This window comes from Etheostoma cragini, chromosome 7 (genome assembly GCF_013103735.1).
Source record: "Etheostoma cragini isolate CJK2018 chromosome 7, CSU_Ecrag_1.0, whole genome shotgun sequence".
NCBI classification, from domain to species: Eukaryota; Metazoa; Chordata; class Actinopteri; order Perciformes; family Percidae; genus Etheostoma; species Etheostoma cragini.
In genome coordinates this window covers 9,038,481-9,053,294 of record NC_048413.1, presented here as the reverse complement: position 1 = coordinate 9,053,294, position 14,814 = coordinate 9,038,481, and the positions used below count along the sequence as shown (strand labels likewise).

The 14,814-nt window shown below is 40.4% G+C and overlaps 1 protein-coding gene across 2 annotated transcripts in view; it reads right to left on the bottom strand.

Annotated features, from left to right (window-relative positions):
* Window positions 1-858: 858 nt before the first annotated feature.
* Window positions 859-14,814, bottom strand: part of LOC117947945 (voltage-dependent L-type calcium channel subunit beta-4-like) — a 20,931-nt gene continuing 6,975 nt past the window's right edge. Inside the window, exons 3-15 of one of the 2 annotated variants that reach the window (XM_034877318.1) lie at window positions 11,448-11,567; window positions 10,602-10,724; window positions 10,383-10,498; window positions 10,227-10,306; window positions 10,100-10,119; window positions 9,250-9,327; window positions 8,425-8,483; window positions 8,220-8,320; window positions 7,978-8,129; window positions 7,798-7,893; window positions 5,629-5,799; window positions 5,376-5,421; window positions 3,385-3,635 (exon numbers count right to left, since the gene is read on the bottom strand). In XM_034877318.1, the coding sequence (XP_034733209.1) occupies window positions 5,392-5,421; window positions 5,629-5,799; window positions 7,798-7,893; window positions 7,978-8,129; window positions 8,220-8,320; window positions 8,425-8,483; window positions 9,250-9,327; window positions 10,100-10,119; window positions 10,227-10,306; window positions 10,383-10,498; window positions 10,602-10,724; window positions 11,448-11,567 (1,146 nt within the window). In that variant the 3' untranslated portion in view covers window positions 3,385-3,635; window positions 5,376-5,391. Of the gene's footprint in view, window positions 3,636-5,375; window positions 5,422-5,628; window positions 5,800-7,797; window positions 7,894-7,977; window positions 8,130-8,219; window positions 8,321-8,424; window positions 8,484-9,249; window positions 9,328-10,099; window positions 10,120-10,226; window positions 10,307-10,382; window positions 10,499-10,601; window positions 10,725-11,447; window positions 11,568-14,814 lie in introns of both variants that reach the window. The other variant, XM_034877317.1, reaches the window with a different exon arrangement.

Below are 14,814 nucleotides of genomic sequence, written 5' to 3'. Positions count from 1 at the left end.
ATTGTATACATGTACAGTATGTTTTTTAGTAACCCGCTGAGGATGATTAGTTCTAATTTATTACGAAAAAGCCATTTATCAATTAAGACTTCTTTTTTTTGATTATTTTTCGGGCTTTTACGCCTTTAATTTAGCGCAGGCAAGTGAAACGGGGGGAAGACATGCAGGGAATCGTCACAGTTGAAATTCAAACCCTGGACGTTAAGGCATCAACCTCGAAGTACATGTGTAAAGCACCTGCTTTACCACTGAACCAACCTGGCAACACAACAATAAGACCTTTAATCACAACGCCACGTTACTCCTGCTCCTCTACATGTGCGTGCCTGAATCTTACCTGTGTGGTATCTGTGAATAGCATTCAGATCATCTCTGAATTTCAGAGAAAACAACTGCCAACCAACATATTTGTTTAAAGCTGCTGAAAACATTTGATCATTTACTGTGGACAACGAGGCCCTACATTAACAGCATATTTTTGGCCAAAACGTTTCTCACTCATGACAACCTCATTTGGAAAATTGTGATGTCATGTAGTTCTGTTTAACAGTTTGAATCCAGTTGTGATGACAGTTATGTGGCTGGTTTTCTACAGTCTATGGTACCTACACATAAGTCAGAGGATCATCAAACTTATTCTGATTAAACCTTAAAAGGAACTTTATATGTGCACCAAAGTTTGTGGCAATCCATCCAATAGTTGTTCACTTAAAAGCCACAAATATCGACCTCATGGTGGCGATAGAGGAAAAGTCAAACTTTGGGGACAATTAAAGTCTTTACAAAAGTTCATGGCACTACTAAAAATATATTGAGTGCTTTATAATGAAACAAAAAAAAGACCCACACAATTAAATGTACATAAAATGTCATGTTTATTTTAAGTCATATTTTACTTAGCATTGTGAATCTATTTTCAAATAGAAAGCATTCTATACAGCATCAGGCAGGAAATGTCTCACTTTTTACACATTTGCTGTCTCTTTTGATAAATAGAGGGAAGAGGCGTGTTGGATCACGCTAGCACGCTGTGGTAGTCAGGTGGATACACGGTTATATTTAGTGCAGTTATTGCATTACAAAGCAACCATCCCAAAGAAAAGTAGTGCAATTTTTTTTTTTCTACTCACACAAAAACAGGAAGTCCAGATGGTCTAAGGCGTTTAAAGTTTTTCAATGTTTAGGCTTAGTATTGCATACAGAATAAGACAGAGGAAACTAAATTATAAATTATAACCCTTGTAAAAATTGTGCTTCATAAATTGAAAAACCTCAACTGCTTTATCAGTTGCTAAATTGGTCCGCTTTGAAAAACATACTCTGCCAAAATATAATGAAAATAGCTAATTGGTGAACTAAAACATGCAGGGCTTTAATAAGTCACTCATTCGATTTTATCACAAATTAAAAAATTGTAGTGCCTGATCTGGGACCGGGACAATTTTTAAGCAAGTGACTTTTAAAAGTGCGTCAACCGGTGTCCACCCAATATTGTGGATAGAAGAAAAAAAATGTCCCCAATATTAATGTTTGTGGATAAATAAAGTGATGCATTCTGATTTTTTTTTTCTTTTTTTTTTTAGTAATAGTGTTGTTAGTGTGTGAGGAGTGAGTAGCCCCAAAGACAAGACTATCACTACAAGACAACAAGGAGAATCAGAATCAATGCATTACTGAAATACTTAACTGTAAAAAGAAACAATCAGATTTCATGCAACACTTGCATAGATTTTTTTCAATCATGCTGATTTTTTTTTGTCTTCAAAATATACAGAACACTAGATAGAGATACCTGTGAGACATGGAAGCAGTAAACCAGTATTTCCTAAAGCCGGCTGTTAACAGTATCGACCCCATTTCATGAAGTGGCTCGCTGCTCGTCTGCATCGCGTCGAACTCCTCATCGGCTCATAAACTAATAATGGTGCAGAAACAGAATGGCATCGTGTCACGGGTGCTACGAGTCCTTCAGGAGCACGACACATTCGTTACGTGGAGTTGAGCGCGATAAGTGTGTAGGACTTACACCTGAGGACCTGCTTTGATCAAAATCTAATCAAACTGCAGTACGTGACGCAATGTTTGGCAAAGACGTACAAGGGGAGTGAGATAAGTGTGGGAACTGTGGATGCTACAATCAATAACGTGCTACAATCGAATTACGGTTGGGTTTGGAGACACCGGGTGGTGTTGGAGGTGCAAAAAGGCATGCAAACGTACATTCTCTGAAGATCTGAAGAGGAGCTGCAGCATGTGCTTAAACATATGAGAATGGTTCGATGTAAACGAGCAAGTTTGGCAAATAATTCACCCTTTAAAAGACAACATTCCCCTTTCTAAGTTGTGTTTACATTCTCTGTGCCCATTTTGAGATTGTTTTTTTCTTCAAGGTGTTGAGAGTGATTGTGCAACAGCAAAGGCAAGTGATGCCCAGAACACACTGTACTGTAGGTGTCACTTAAAGTGTGACCATTCAGAAACTCGGATGTGTGTGTGCGTGTGTGTCTCTCCATTCACCGTTTTCAGAGTATGAGTGAACACATGGGTGGCAACATTTTTGTGAAACAACAAAGAAGTCCATATTAACAAAATCAAACAAATATAGTAGCAATGAAACAAACCAGGTGCCCATTCATTATATACATTGTGATCAAATGCATTACTATTTCCCATAAATGGATTCAACAGTAGACATTCCTACATTAGTTTATCCGTAAAGATCATTCGGTTCCTGTTCTGACGTTAATGTGCAAATAGTTTTCAAATAATTATACTCATACATGCAATAGTAAAGATAGTTAAAAGTCTTAGGAATTTTAAGGCCAGTATATGAGACATCCTACAATAGAGAAACCTTAGGCAAAGCAGCTAAAGTTTGAGTTTGCCTACAGCTGGTAGCCTGAAACCTTTCCATTGCAGAGGTGAGTAGCCCTGTTGACTTAAATCTGAATTACATGACCCTGGAGAGGTTATTGCATCCCCTAAAGATAAATTCTACCTGGGAGCCTGGAAGTGAGTGACTCTAAATTCTTATAAAATAGACCTAAAGTTGTCTTCTTATAATAACGGGGCATTTGTTTCTAATTTGGAGCTGATTTGGTGCAAGTTTCTTAATCTCTAAATCGTTTGTTTGGGAAAATATGACAGTCGGAGGGCTCGAGGGCGGGGGGGGTTCTATGTGCTGATCTGGAGGCCGGGGGTGGGGGCTTTGTTCCTTAGTAGGTGTCTCGGGGCCAAGGGCGGCTGCGCTGGCGGTTGTTCCTCTGGTTGTGACCTCGCTGAGCTTCACGATGGAGCAGCCTGTCCTGTGACTCGTGCCCATTGGCACTGTGGGCACTGCCAGTGTGCCCACGGTGAGGGGGGTACATGTCCCTGTATGTGCGAGCATGGCAGGGGGAGGCAAACTCATCCTCCTCCTCTTCCTCCTCTTCTTCTTCCTCCTCCTCCTCTTCATCCTCAGCAGCCCCCCTGTGGCACGGGCTCCCCCTCCGGCCACGAGACAGGGAGTCGCTGGCCTCGTCAGACGGCATAAGACTGTCCTGCTCCAGGGGGGAGTGGGCCTCCTCACCCGCCTCCTCCTCCTCCTCCTCACCCTCCAAGCCCGCGGCCTCACAAGGCTGAGGCTGGTTCTTGTTCTGGAGGATTTAAGTCGCGGAGGGAGGGGGAGAAAGAGAATCAAAAGAAAGCTCCCAAAAAACAGCACAACATCCTAAAACAGCTTCAGACTTTCTGTTAACAGAACATCATAGACAGTTCCCATAGACAGCAAACACACAGAGGGTAGACAAAATAATGCAAACACTACATCAAGGACTTTGAACTTTGAAGAAAATCTATCTTAAAACAACATTCACCTGCCCATGTGCTGTGTACATTAAAAAAGTTGTCCTTTGCTGCAATTGTTCCCCTTGTCCACAATGGCTGCAAACACACTTATTTTACTATATTACTATATTTACTCAAACATTTAATTTTCTCATTTATTTAGTAACATTTTTTTTTTACCATCTTTTACATCGGAATAAGTATTTTTACACTCAACAAGCCGGAACCATCCCAGCGACCAGTAACTTTTTCAACCCAGATATGGGCATGTCATATTGCAGCCTTGTTTAAGTTAATGTGGGGGGGGGGGAACTGAAGCTGTTCTATGCTCTCGCCAAAGCCACCAGACCCCATTGACAAAAAACTGAATTTTATCAATGCAGAACACGGGAGTTGATGGTCTACCGCTGCCTTGATCATTTGATAGGTTTGTTAGAGCCTTACCCTCTAAAGCACCAAAGCCTCACAAAACCAACTGACTGATTGCGACAGGTGTAGAGCAGCAACTCTCGTGTTCTGTGAGGTAAATTTACGTTTTTTATGAATGTTTTTATCAATGGAGTGTAGCGGCTTTGGCTTTGAAGAGCACGGAAAGGTTTCATTTCCCCCCCACATCATCTTAACCAGGGCTGTCTGACAGCAAGGTAAAATGGTGAAAATATTCTAAATATAGTGTACACTTAAAATGACGTTCTTATTGAAATGGGCCATTTTTAGTTGGAAAAAAAAATTTAGCTGCTGCCCCCATCCACAGCAGTACATTGTTTAACTTTCATGTGCCGACTGTACGTACTACACTGACTATGGCTAAGTACCTCATACAACCCCTCTTCAAAAAATCCAAACTATTACTTTGAATAACTGGCATGCAGCAGTGTTTGCAAAGTCTCTTCAAAGTCCTTTTACGTTTACAGTGCTTTGTCTGCATGTCAACAGATTAATACTACAGACAACAACAAAAAGAAATGCCAGTGAAACAGTTGAATGAATGGTTAGGAAGGGTATTCCAGAACATAAAATGTTTCTGTGCTGATGTTATGGTCTATGCTCATGGTCGAGTAAACTGCTTTTTGTTCCAGTGAATACATCATCATCATCATCAAATGCTTTTAATTAGCATTGTCATTCAAGATAAGGTTATGCGCCACTGTGAGCGGGGGCATTATTCACAAAGCATGCTTGGAAAAAGGATCAACCCCAATTGAAAATAGAGAAAAATTGTCAGATTTTGACAATTCAAACAAATGTTTCCGTTTCCTAACATGATGTTCTCAGTTATGGTATTAAGTTGGAGCTGCTTTGTGAATTTCCTCCCAGAAAGCTTGTGGAGCAGTGATTCACCTGAGACCATCAACTAAAGGAAAGGAGGCAGGATGCAATGAAGAAAAAACACATAACCTTTCTGTGGTGAGATCTGAATGAATAAAATGCTGTTCATTCACTGTCTCAGCCGCTGTGTTGTGCACATGTGTGTAAGAGGGGATTGTTGGGGTTCAGAATGCAAATTTAAATATTTATATATATATATATGTATAAACCCTACTACTCACCCCATTTTGTAAGCGATCACTCAATTAATTCCTGTGTTTCAGAAAACTGCAAAAATGTTAAGCATGGATGAGTGACAGGACAGACAAAACAACCGGAGACAATCAAATCAAAACAAAGGAGTGAGAATTTGGAGATGGGAAGAGCTGGTAAAGACAGTGACAACATTTAACAGGTTCAAAACAGGATTCCTACTTGAGTAGTCTTAAAACAGCATTAAAACAGTGCATTTTAAACAGATCCAGACAAACTCACCTGTAGACTCGAGATGGCAGAAGGCGGGGTCATTAGACTCTGCTCCAATAAGGGGTTGAGAGGGGTGATGCGTGGAAGATGAGTGGCACGCCAGTAGATCTCTAGGTATTCAGACAAATGCTCACATGCATCTTCCAGCTGGTTCTCATCCAAAATGACATCAAACATATCCTGCAAATAAACAAAAAAAGAAAATGAGAAAGGAAATAATTTCACGCAGCTTCCAACATCGTGTGTTACAAAAGTTCACTGTATAGGTGTACAGCTTGATAAACAGTGTATCATGTAGTGGCAAATATATCCATAGAATAAGTATATTTTTTTATCATTATGTTTGTAAAGATCATGTAATTGTTACTCTCTCTGGACAGTTAGGTCATATTGGTCAGAAAGAAAGATAGCAAGCTGGATGAAAAGGTCAGTTGTTATAATTCATAATTCATTCATAATGTGTGTTACATACTTCCTCTATCCCTCCAGCCACATTCCCATTACCCTAACCTGTTAATTGTCATTCTTTACTAAATCTCTCTCAGACTTTTCTACCTTCCCTCATCAGCTCTGCAGTGGTGAACCTGCCCATTTCCACTCATTCCCTGTCCGATCATCCGTAGGGTCTCTCACGTCCCTTAGCTCCTCGGTCCTCCTCCACCATCCAGCCACTGCTACTAGGTGAGAAGCTGCAGGTGATGGGTGTGGTGCGTCCACAGTCTCCTGGATCACTGACTACCTGACAGACAGACCACAGTTTGTCTGCCTGGACCGTGTTCTGTCTGATGTGGTGGTGAGTGGTGCGGGGGCCCCACAGGGGACTGGGCTGTCTCCTTTTCTGATCAATTTATACACCACAGACTTCTAGTACACCTCAGGGTCATGTCACCTACAGAAGTTTTCTGATGACTCTGCAGTTGTTGGGTGTATAAGGGATGGACAGGAGGGAGAGTACAGGGCACTGGTGGATGACTTTGTGGAGTGGTCTGGTAAGAATCACCTGCTGCTGAACGTGGATAAGACCCGAGAGATGATGATCGACTTCAGGAAAGGAACGGCTCCGCAGCCCCTTTGCATACTGGGAAGTGACGTGGACATGGTGGAGGAGTACAGATACCTGGGTGTCAACATCGACAGCAGGCTGAACTGGAAGGTCAACAGCACTGCTGTTTACAAGAAGGGGATGAGCAGACTCTATTTCCTGAGGAAGCTGAGATCCTTCAACGTGTGCAGCAGGATGTTGGAGATGTTCTACTAGTCTGTTGTGGCCAGCGCTCTGTTCTCCTCCGCTATCTGCTGGGGCAGCAGCATCGGAGCCACAACACAAACAGACTGAACAAACTGATCAGGAAGGCTGGCTCTGTGATCGGCTGCAAACAGGACACTTTTGACGCTGTGGTGAAGAGGAGGTCACTGAACAAACTGTTATCTATCATGGGTAACCCCGACCACCCTCTCCACCCCACACTGGTCCAACAGAGGAGCTCCTTCTCTTAGAGGCTCCGACAGCTTCGATGCCGCACGGACCGCTACAGGAAATCATTCCGACCACAGGCAATAAAACTCTTTAACATGTCATCACTGGGTGCTAGATGAGACTTTTAGACACCACAATACTGCACTAAAGGCAACCTGCACAATTGGTTCATTTACATTTTAGCAAACATTTAGCATATTATTTAAGCAGTTGCACATTTAGTTTTTCCGATCCTGTATATATTTAAATATTTGTTCTTATATTTTATTCCTATTATTATTATTATTATTTCATATTTACAATGTGTGTATACATGTATGGATGTATATTTTTTCCTAGAATCTCATTTATATTTATATTCTGTGTTGTGTGACTAATGTACGTGTGCTGCTGTAACACGGTAATTTCCCTTTTTTTTGGGATCAGTAATTATCTATCTATCTATCTATCTATCTATCTATCTATCTATCTATCTATCTATCTATCTATCTATCTATCTATCTATCTATCTATCTATCTATCTATCTATCTATCTATCTATCTCCTTGTTTTCTCTCTCCTCCCATGATTTCCTCCGTTTCTCCCATTCTTGTTGGACGGACTAAGACGTGAGGAATGGAAGCAAATGTATGTACCTTTATGTTTTCATATTTGTAACTAAAACCAAATGGTAGAGCACTAGAAAGACATCCTGGACTCACCGGTGGGCACTGAGAGAGTTTGTCTGCAGCCATCATCTGCACATTCAGGTGCTTGCTCTGAGACTTTCCCCTGGATTTGACCAGCCTCTGGAGCACCTGAGAGAAAAGAGGTAAAGAAACCATTAAAAGGTTGAGGAAGATGAGGCAGCTGAAATTCATAAGTGAAGTGACCTACTGTACCTTTGGTGAGGAAACTTTCACATAGACTATGATGGGTGCAAGGGAGGTTTTGGCTAGCTGTGCGGGATGGTTGATGGTGTCCGCGTCCAGAATCACCAGCTGCAGGGTTTTAGCGAGTTCAAATATCCTCTCGATCTCACTCTGAACCTCCGCTGCACAGAAGACACGTTACATTTTTAGTTTGAATTCATTGCTTCTTTCTTCCCAAAGATTTCCGGAGTTTTCATGCTGACATTAGTCACCTAGGCTGGAGCGAGTGTTGGATCTCTCCATTATGGGTCTTTTGTTGAGGACAGATCTCTTGGCTAAAGACAGGTCAGCAGTTACACGTGTGATTGAGATTCTGCCGCAAATATAGAGAAGAAAAATATGCTGTGATCAGATTTATTGAAGGCCCAACATTCCACATCTACGGAGACTATTCTCCAATAGTCCTATTTTACTGACCTTCCCTCAAATCGGTGTTTCAGGAAGTCAAAAAGAGCTTTCTGCATCATATCCGTCACCTACGTGGGAAGATGAGAGGTAAGTGACAGACTTTTCAAACAGAACTCCAAAATAAATTATGATTTGCTTTGATCAGGATACCAAAACAACCAGACAAAAGTACTGTTACTTTATAAAAACAAGAACTTGAGAAGAGTTACAAGTAGACATGACAAGAATTACTTGAGTAAGAGTACTAAATTATAATTTTAAACACAATGCATGTTTTGTATGAATGAATGCTGTGTTTGTAATCAATCGCTGATCAAATAAAGTAATATCCTAATTGTCTGATTAGATAATAAGTAAAGCATTTTCCAGGACATCATTTCTAGTCTGAATTTTTCTATCTAAAATCTATCATAAAGGATCTGTATGATAAAAAAAACAAGAAATAAATGTACTGTAATTGCAAATTGTATGCAAATGTAAAATTGTAGTATACATTATTCATGTTTCTTTCAAAATACACCGGAGAAAGAGTATGTTGTATTAAAACGTTCCTCTTTGAAGATAAGAAGACAATAAGTTACATAATAGGAAATAATTTAAAGATTAATGGATAATGTGATGAACAGGTCCCAGAAGTAAAATATTTAGTATAGTGCCAAGTTAGCATATATATATATATATATATATATATATATGTATACTGTATCTCTGCCTTAGTTCAGGTTCCCTAAATCTGATTCAAACAACAAATTGCAGCAGTGCAGTAACAGTTTTATCAGCAAAAAGAGTGAGAGTCATTCTCTGTCTGCTGGAGGTGAAATGGGGGAGGCTGACCTCATAGCCCTTCAGCGATGGTCCCACGAGGACCACTGGCCTCATAGAGGGCACCACGTCGTAGGGAGGAACGTGTTCCTGCCAGAAATAGGGGACCACGAGGGGAGGGGGATGAAGAACAGAGAGCACAGGTGTTAGAAATGATGGGGGTTGGGTTTGTTTGTGGTGAAAAGCTAAAAAGAACTCGATCAGGGTTTTGGCAGAGTTCATCAAGTTAGATTGAGGACTTTTAAATACCACTTAGAATTACATGTAATACCCTTCTCATGGTCATAACAGTCAACAAATGCTAAAGAACCAGTAAGGCAATAAGGCCTATAATTATTTCTGAAGTTAATTGTCAAAATTTATATCATATGTATGTCAGTACATTTACATTATTCTTATTAATATTATTGATCTACTAACTTGACCTGGACCCAGATGAGTTGCAAAAAAAGAATCGACCAATTTACAATATGTCATTTATTTGCTAAATGGCCACTTGCCTAATATGAGACAATGCGCTTCCTAGCTACTGTGACTAGCAGTAATAATAACAAAATAATAATAATATCTAATAACGCCACACAAAACGGTTAAACAGCCGTGCACATGCACAATCCACCGTCACACTTGTAGTTTAGAGATATACTATAGAAGAAGTAATATATATGTATGTCTCCCGACAACTTGTTAAAAAAAAATAATGTTGAGTAATCAATGTTACTGTGTATAGCAGTCAAGAAAAATATTCAAGACCTTTTTAAGACTCTCAAGACCTGCAGATACTCCAAAACACAAGTGAAAAAAAGAAGCAAAAACTGTGTATTATGAGCAGATGTTGTCATCATAAAGTATCAAAACCTACCTGTTTTTGCTTCTGTTTGGCTTGTGAAAACAAGGAAATAACAATCAAGCAACGAAATAAGAAGAAGACAGCAGAGGAAAAAGTCTTTTGTTTTAGCATGAATAAGAGAAAGATTTGTAATACTTACATTCACCTGCAGATGGCGGTGTGGTCCTCCAACTCCCAGTCACCATGTCCCCTAAACTCGAGGAGTTACCCCCTGTTTTCCTGCAACAACACACTAAATTATCAAAGTTATATTGTGGAAATGAGTCCTGTGAGACGTTTGAAACTATTAACTGACCTTTGTTTCTGCTCCTGCTTAAGTCTCATCGCCTCCAGTCGTAGAGGGCTGGGGATGAAGGTGATGTCTGCTCCCTCTTTTACTAGCCGGCCGATCCACCAGTCATTATTATACTTCTGTTAAGTTCAATACGACAAAATAGAACCATGTCACATACTGTATATCTGGTTTTAATGTAACAAAGGTGTGCATCACCATTAACAACAGATAATCACCCACTTCTTTGATGTGCAGGAAGTCTTTGGCATCAAAATTGACTGCAGCTCCTTGGACAGGACAGTCCTCATCCAGAGCTCCGCAGTAACTCACATTCGTTTTTACTGCAAACGCTACAGGTTTGGACTGTACAAACATACCAAAAACACTTGTCAGTGGTGGATGCAGTACAAACATGTGGTTTGGACTTTAGTCATGAAACTGCTGACTTTAGACTTTTGAGTAGACTTAATGTCTGCCCTAAGCCCTGATGAAACACTAACTAAAAAGAGTGCAGCTAATCAACTCTTTATTTTTCTGACAACTTTGAGCCACTCTGACTTGAACGTGACATGGGACCTGTAGATCTGCACTCGGACCTTATAGCCAAGATCTGAGATTTACTTGAGACTTGCTAAACAATTTGTTTCCCACTACTGGTTTGCATTAAAAATAACATTTTGGCTGACTAAATCTTTTGTTTGACTTAATGATGTCTTCGGTTCACAATTCTTTACAGATAGTAAGTTTAGAGTAGAAGTCAGTTCACAGCAACTCAACTGGTCTTTGTGACTGAAACTGGATCACACTGTAGTGTATAATACTGACACAAACACTCAACCGGATGTGTTCATCAACAGCAGTAACTGGTTTAGATATAACTTGTCTAACTTTTTTTTCAACTTTCAGGGGATCTGGCAACAAATATTTTGGTAGACAACTTTCCATATTTCCTACGTTTAGGACATGTATGGAAGTTCTTCTAGAGCAGTAGAGGCCTACTTGTGACTCCAGACGTCTACATATTTTGACTTATAAAACGGTTAAAACACTACAGTTTGTAGCAGTGTAAATCCCTGCGTGACGTACCTTAGCTCTGTCGAGCTGCAGTTGTGCCTGGCGCTCGGCTTCACGCCGATACGCCTCGCGGTCCTCCTCTGCTGACAGGTCTGAATCCGACGGTCTACTGGTGTACGAATCAGCCGACCCCTGTCAGGAGGTAGAAATATTATTTGTACGGTAATTAATCATTTCTTACATTAGGACCATCTAGTCATGTGAAGATGACTGAGGCATACAACTATGAGGTATGAGGATCTACTGTTGCTGTTCATGATTTCATCTGTCTTTCTGTTTCTGTACTCTTTGTGTGCAGGTGTGCATGCAAATATGTGTCTGGATTCATGAACACATTCATGTATCTACAACACAATGCATTGCTCTCCCACACCAGCCCTCCTCTGGTAGACCAAATATAGCACAAAGGAGGCAACTGCTTCCTCTTCTCTCCTTCTTGGCCCCAATCCATTCCATCATCCCCCACAGTGCAGCACATATACATCCTCTGTGCCCCATGTTTATTCTCCAAGGACAGCTCCTCATTAGCAAAATATATATATGCTGCTTATCATTTTTCATTTTAAGAGGTTTAAGGACACATCCCAGGGATGGCTAGCACATTATGCTTAAAAGCGACAAATTAAAGCACACAAAGAGACATTTTACACAAAGTGGTGAAGATTGCTTTGTAGGTGCTCCTGATGCCTTTTATTTTAGACCTGTAAGGTGCTTTCCTGTGGTTATTTACTTAAATGTCTGTGTCATAAGCCGTCGAGCTGAATAGAGTCATTATTTAATGGACTCATAATCGTTCAAATCTTTTTTGAAGCAAAATGGCAGAATTTCATTGGTTCCCGCATATGAAATGTGGAGTAATTTTGCCTTTATTTGTCTTAAAGGAAGGTAACCTAAATATCTTTAGGTTTTTGACAGTTTACAAGAAAAAACAAAATATTTGAAAACAACAACATGGACTTTTGGCATTTTGTAGCCAAAACAAATACTTAATTATTAGAGAGAATAAGACAGCAACCATGATGCTGATTTTTAGGGGAAGAACAGAAAAAGGAGAAGAATATGAAGTGGTGATCTAGTTTTGGTTACTGTGTGTGAGCTCTCCTATATTTGGTATCTATTTGGCTTCTCTGAAGCAATTCAGTCCTGAATCTGTCAGTAAAGAGTACAGCTGCAGCAAAAACAAATCCAAGTGGCAACAGAGAGAGAGAGAGAGAGAGAGAGAGAGAGAGAGACAAGAGACAAACAAGAAAGAAAAAGAATAACAGATAAAAGTGATGAATGAGACAGACTAGAAAACCCTCAGATAAAGGTACCTAACATATTCTTGCACATAAAGCAAGGTGTAAAGAAAGCACATAATACAGTTTTCACTTTGGTTGTCCTCTCCTCCAGAGTGCAGTAATTTAGTCCTGGTCATCCATCTTGCCAACGTATACAAACGAATCCTCTGGAGGACCAATTAGCAAACGGCACTACAAAAGGCTCAAAATACAAAAAAAAGAACTGCCCATACATGAAAAACAACCAACACCTTTAGCATTCTCTGCACTTCAGAATGTATTCATTTAATCCAAAATATTTTGAAGCCCAAGAGAAATGGCAAGCAAACATCTCTCCTCGTTTATTTTTTTCTGTGTGTGTATGTATGTGTGTGTGTCTATGTTAGATAACTAGATCTGATTTCTAGCACTCACAAGCTCTGCAAGGCAACACTGCACCAGTGCCAAAGCAGCACTGAGATAGAAAAGGAGGGTGAGGAAGAAGAATGGGAAAGATAGAAAGAAAGACAGAGAAGAAGAGGTGGTGATGGTGTTGTTGTGTGTGTGTGTGTGTGTGTGTGTGTGGAGAGGGGTTGTTGAATATCGTTGACAAGATATACTGAAAAGAGAAGGATGTTTACGAGGACAGAGAGTGACTGAGTGATGGAGAGACGAGAGAGTGTATAAACGATTTATACGACAAGATAAAGCGAGGCTATCTCGAGGGAAGATGAGATTAGAACATAATAAAATGCTATGAAGGAGTGGAGTGAGACCTAGATATCTATCCTCATCGCAGATAGAAGAAAAGGGGAATAACACAGCAGGAGGGAGGCGTTGACGGGGCACGGGAAGACAGAGACACACAGATAGAGGCAGTCAGAGAGTTGCATACCTGGCTGATTAAGAGGACGGCGCTACAGCCTGATAAAGACATGAATCAGAATTTTTCTCACTGTGACGGTTTTCCTATCTTCACTGGGAACGCGCTCAAACACACACAGACATAAAAGTGGAATAAATATGGTGGTGGGTGCAAGTGAAAGGCGTTACGTCAGCAAGCTGTTTCATGATGTTGGAACACAGAGCGCTGCCTGGGCTCTGATTGCTGTTCATTATTAATGTTTGGACATGAGGCTGTGGACCTTTGCTGCACACTGGCTACTTGTCAAATACTAAAACAAAACAGTGTTACCATAAATGTAACTGAACAGAAAACAGTGTATTTTGCAGGTGAATCTGAGCTGCAATGCAGGGTGTAATGATATGAGTACATCTTTATCGTCTGGTCTGAGGATGTCTTGTTTAGTTTTCTTTTAGTGTTTTTTTTTTTTTTACAGCTAATGTCCCCGCCTGCGGGCTAAATTTAACTCGGTTCCTTCCTATTCTGCTTCTGTGATTATTCTTTACACACTGCAACACTAATGGCCTCAACTCCACAGGGAGGGGCCAACAAGGAAGTGTTTCATCCAGCTAGTCGAGTCCTCGAGAGGGCCAACTCATCTTACTCTTGGGCCAGAACAGCAGGGGAGTTCTACATTCATTGTTCAGTGCTTTAACAGTTTGTAGAGATCCGGCTGTCACGGAGCAACATTAGCATTCATTTGGAGTGGTGTTTGTGTCCACCTGATGAATCAAGTCAAGAAGTTCAATATTCTTTCTCCTTTTAGCTCTGGTTTGCTCTCCACCAACTCCCGAGGGAAATATCTGTCTTTTTAGCTGCTAAATGCTCCACTAAGTTCACCAGCGAGCCACTAACCGTGTCTGTCTGTTGTTTGTTGCTGAGCAGGTAATGTACAACCCGTTTATCAGGGCTTTCTTTTAGCTAGAAACCAGTAAAACCAAAAATAAAATAAGGAGGTAGAAAGCCAATACAATGAGACGAAAGAAGCCGGAACGCTTCGTAAAGCTGCAGAGTCAGGTGATAACCCTCTCCCTTTCTCATTGCACAGTAATTTCATCCATTCTTAATATAAATGCATTGATTATGACCACTTTAAGTTACATTAGTTTATACCAATAATGTTTTCAAAACCTTTTATTAACAACATAAACTAATCAGTCATATATAGTATGTTAGTACCTCCAATTTTTATTCTCCAAAAATTGCTTATTGATAT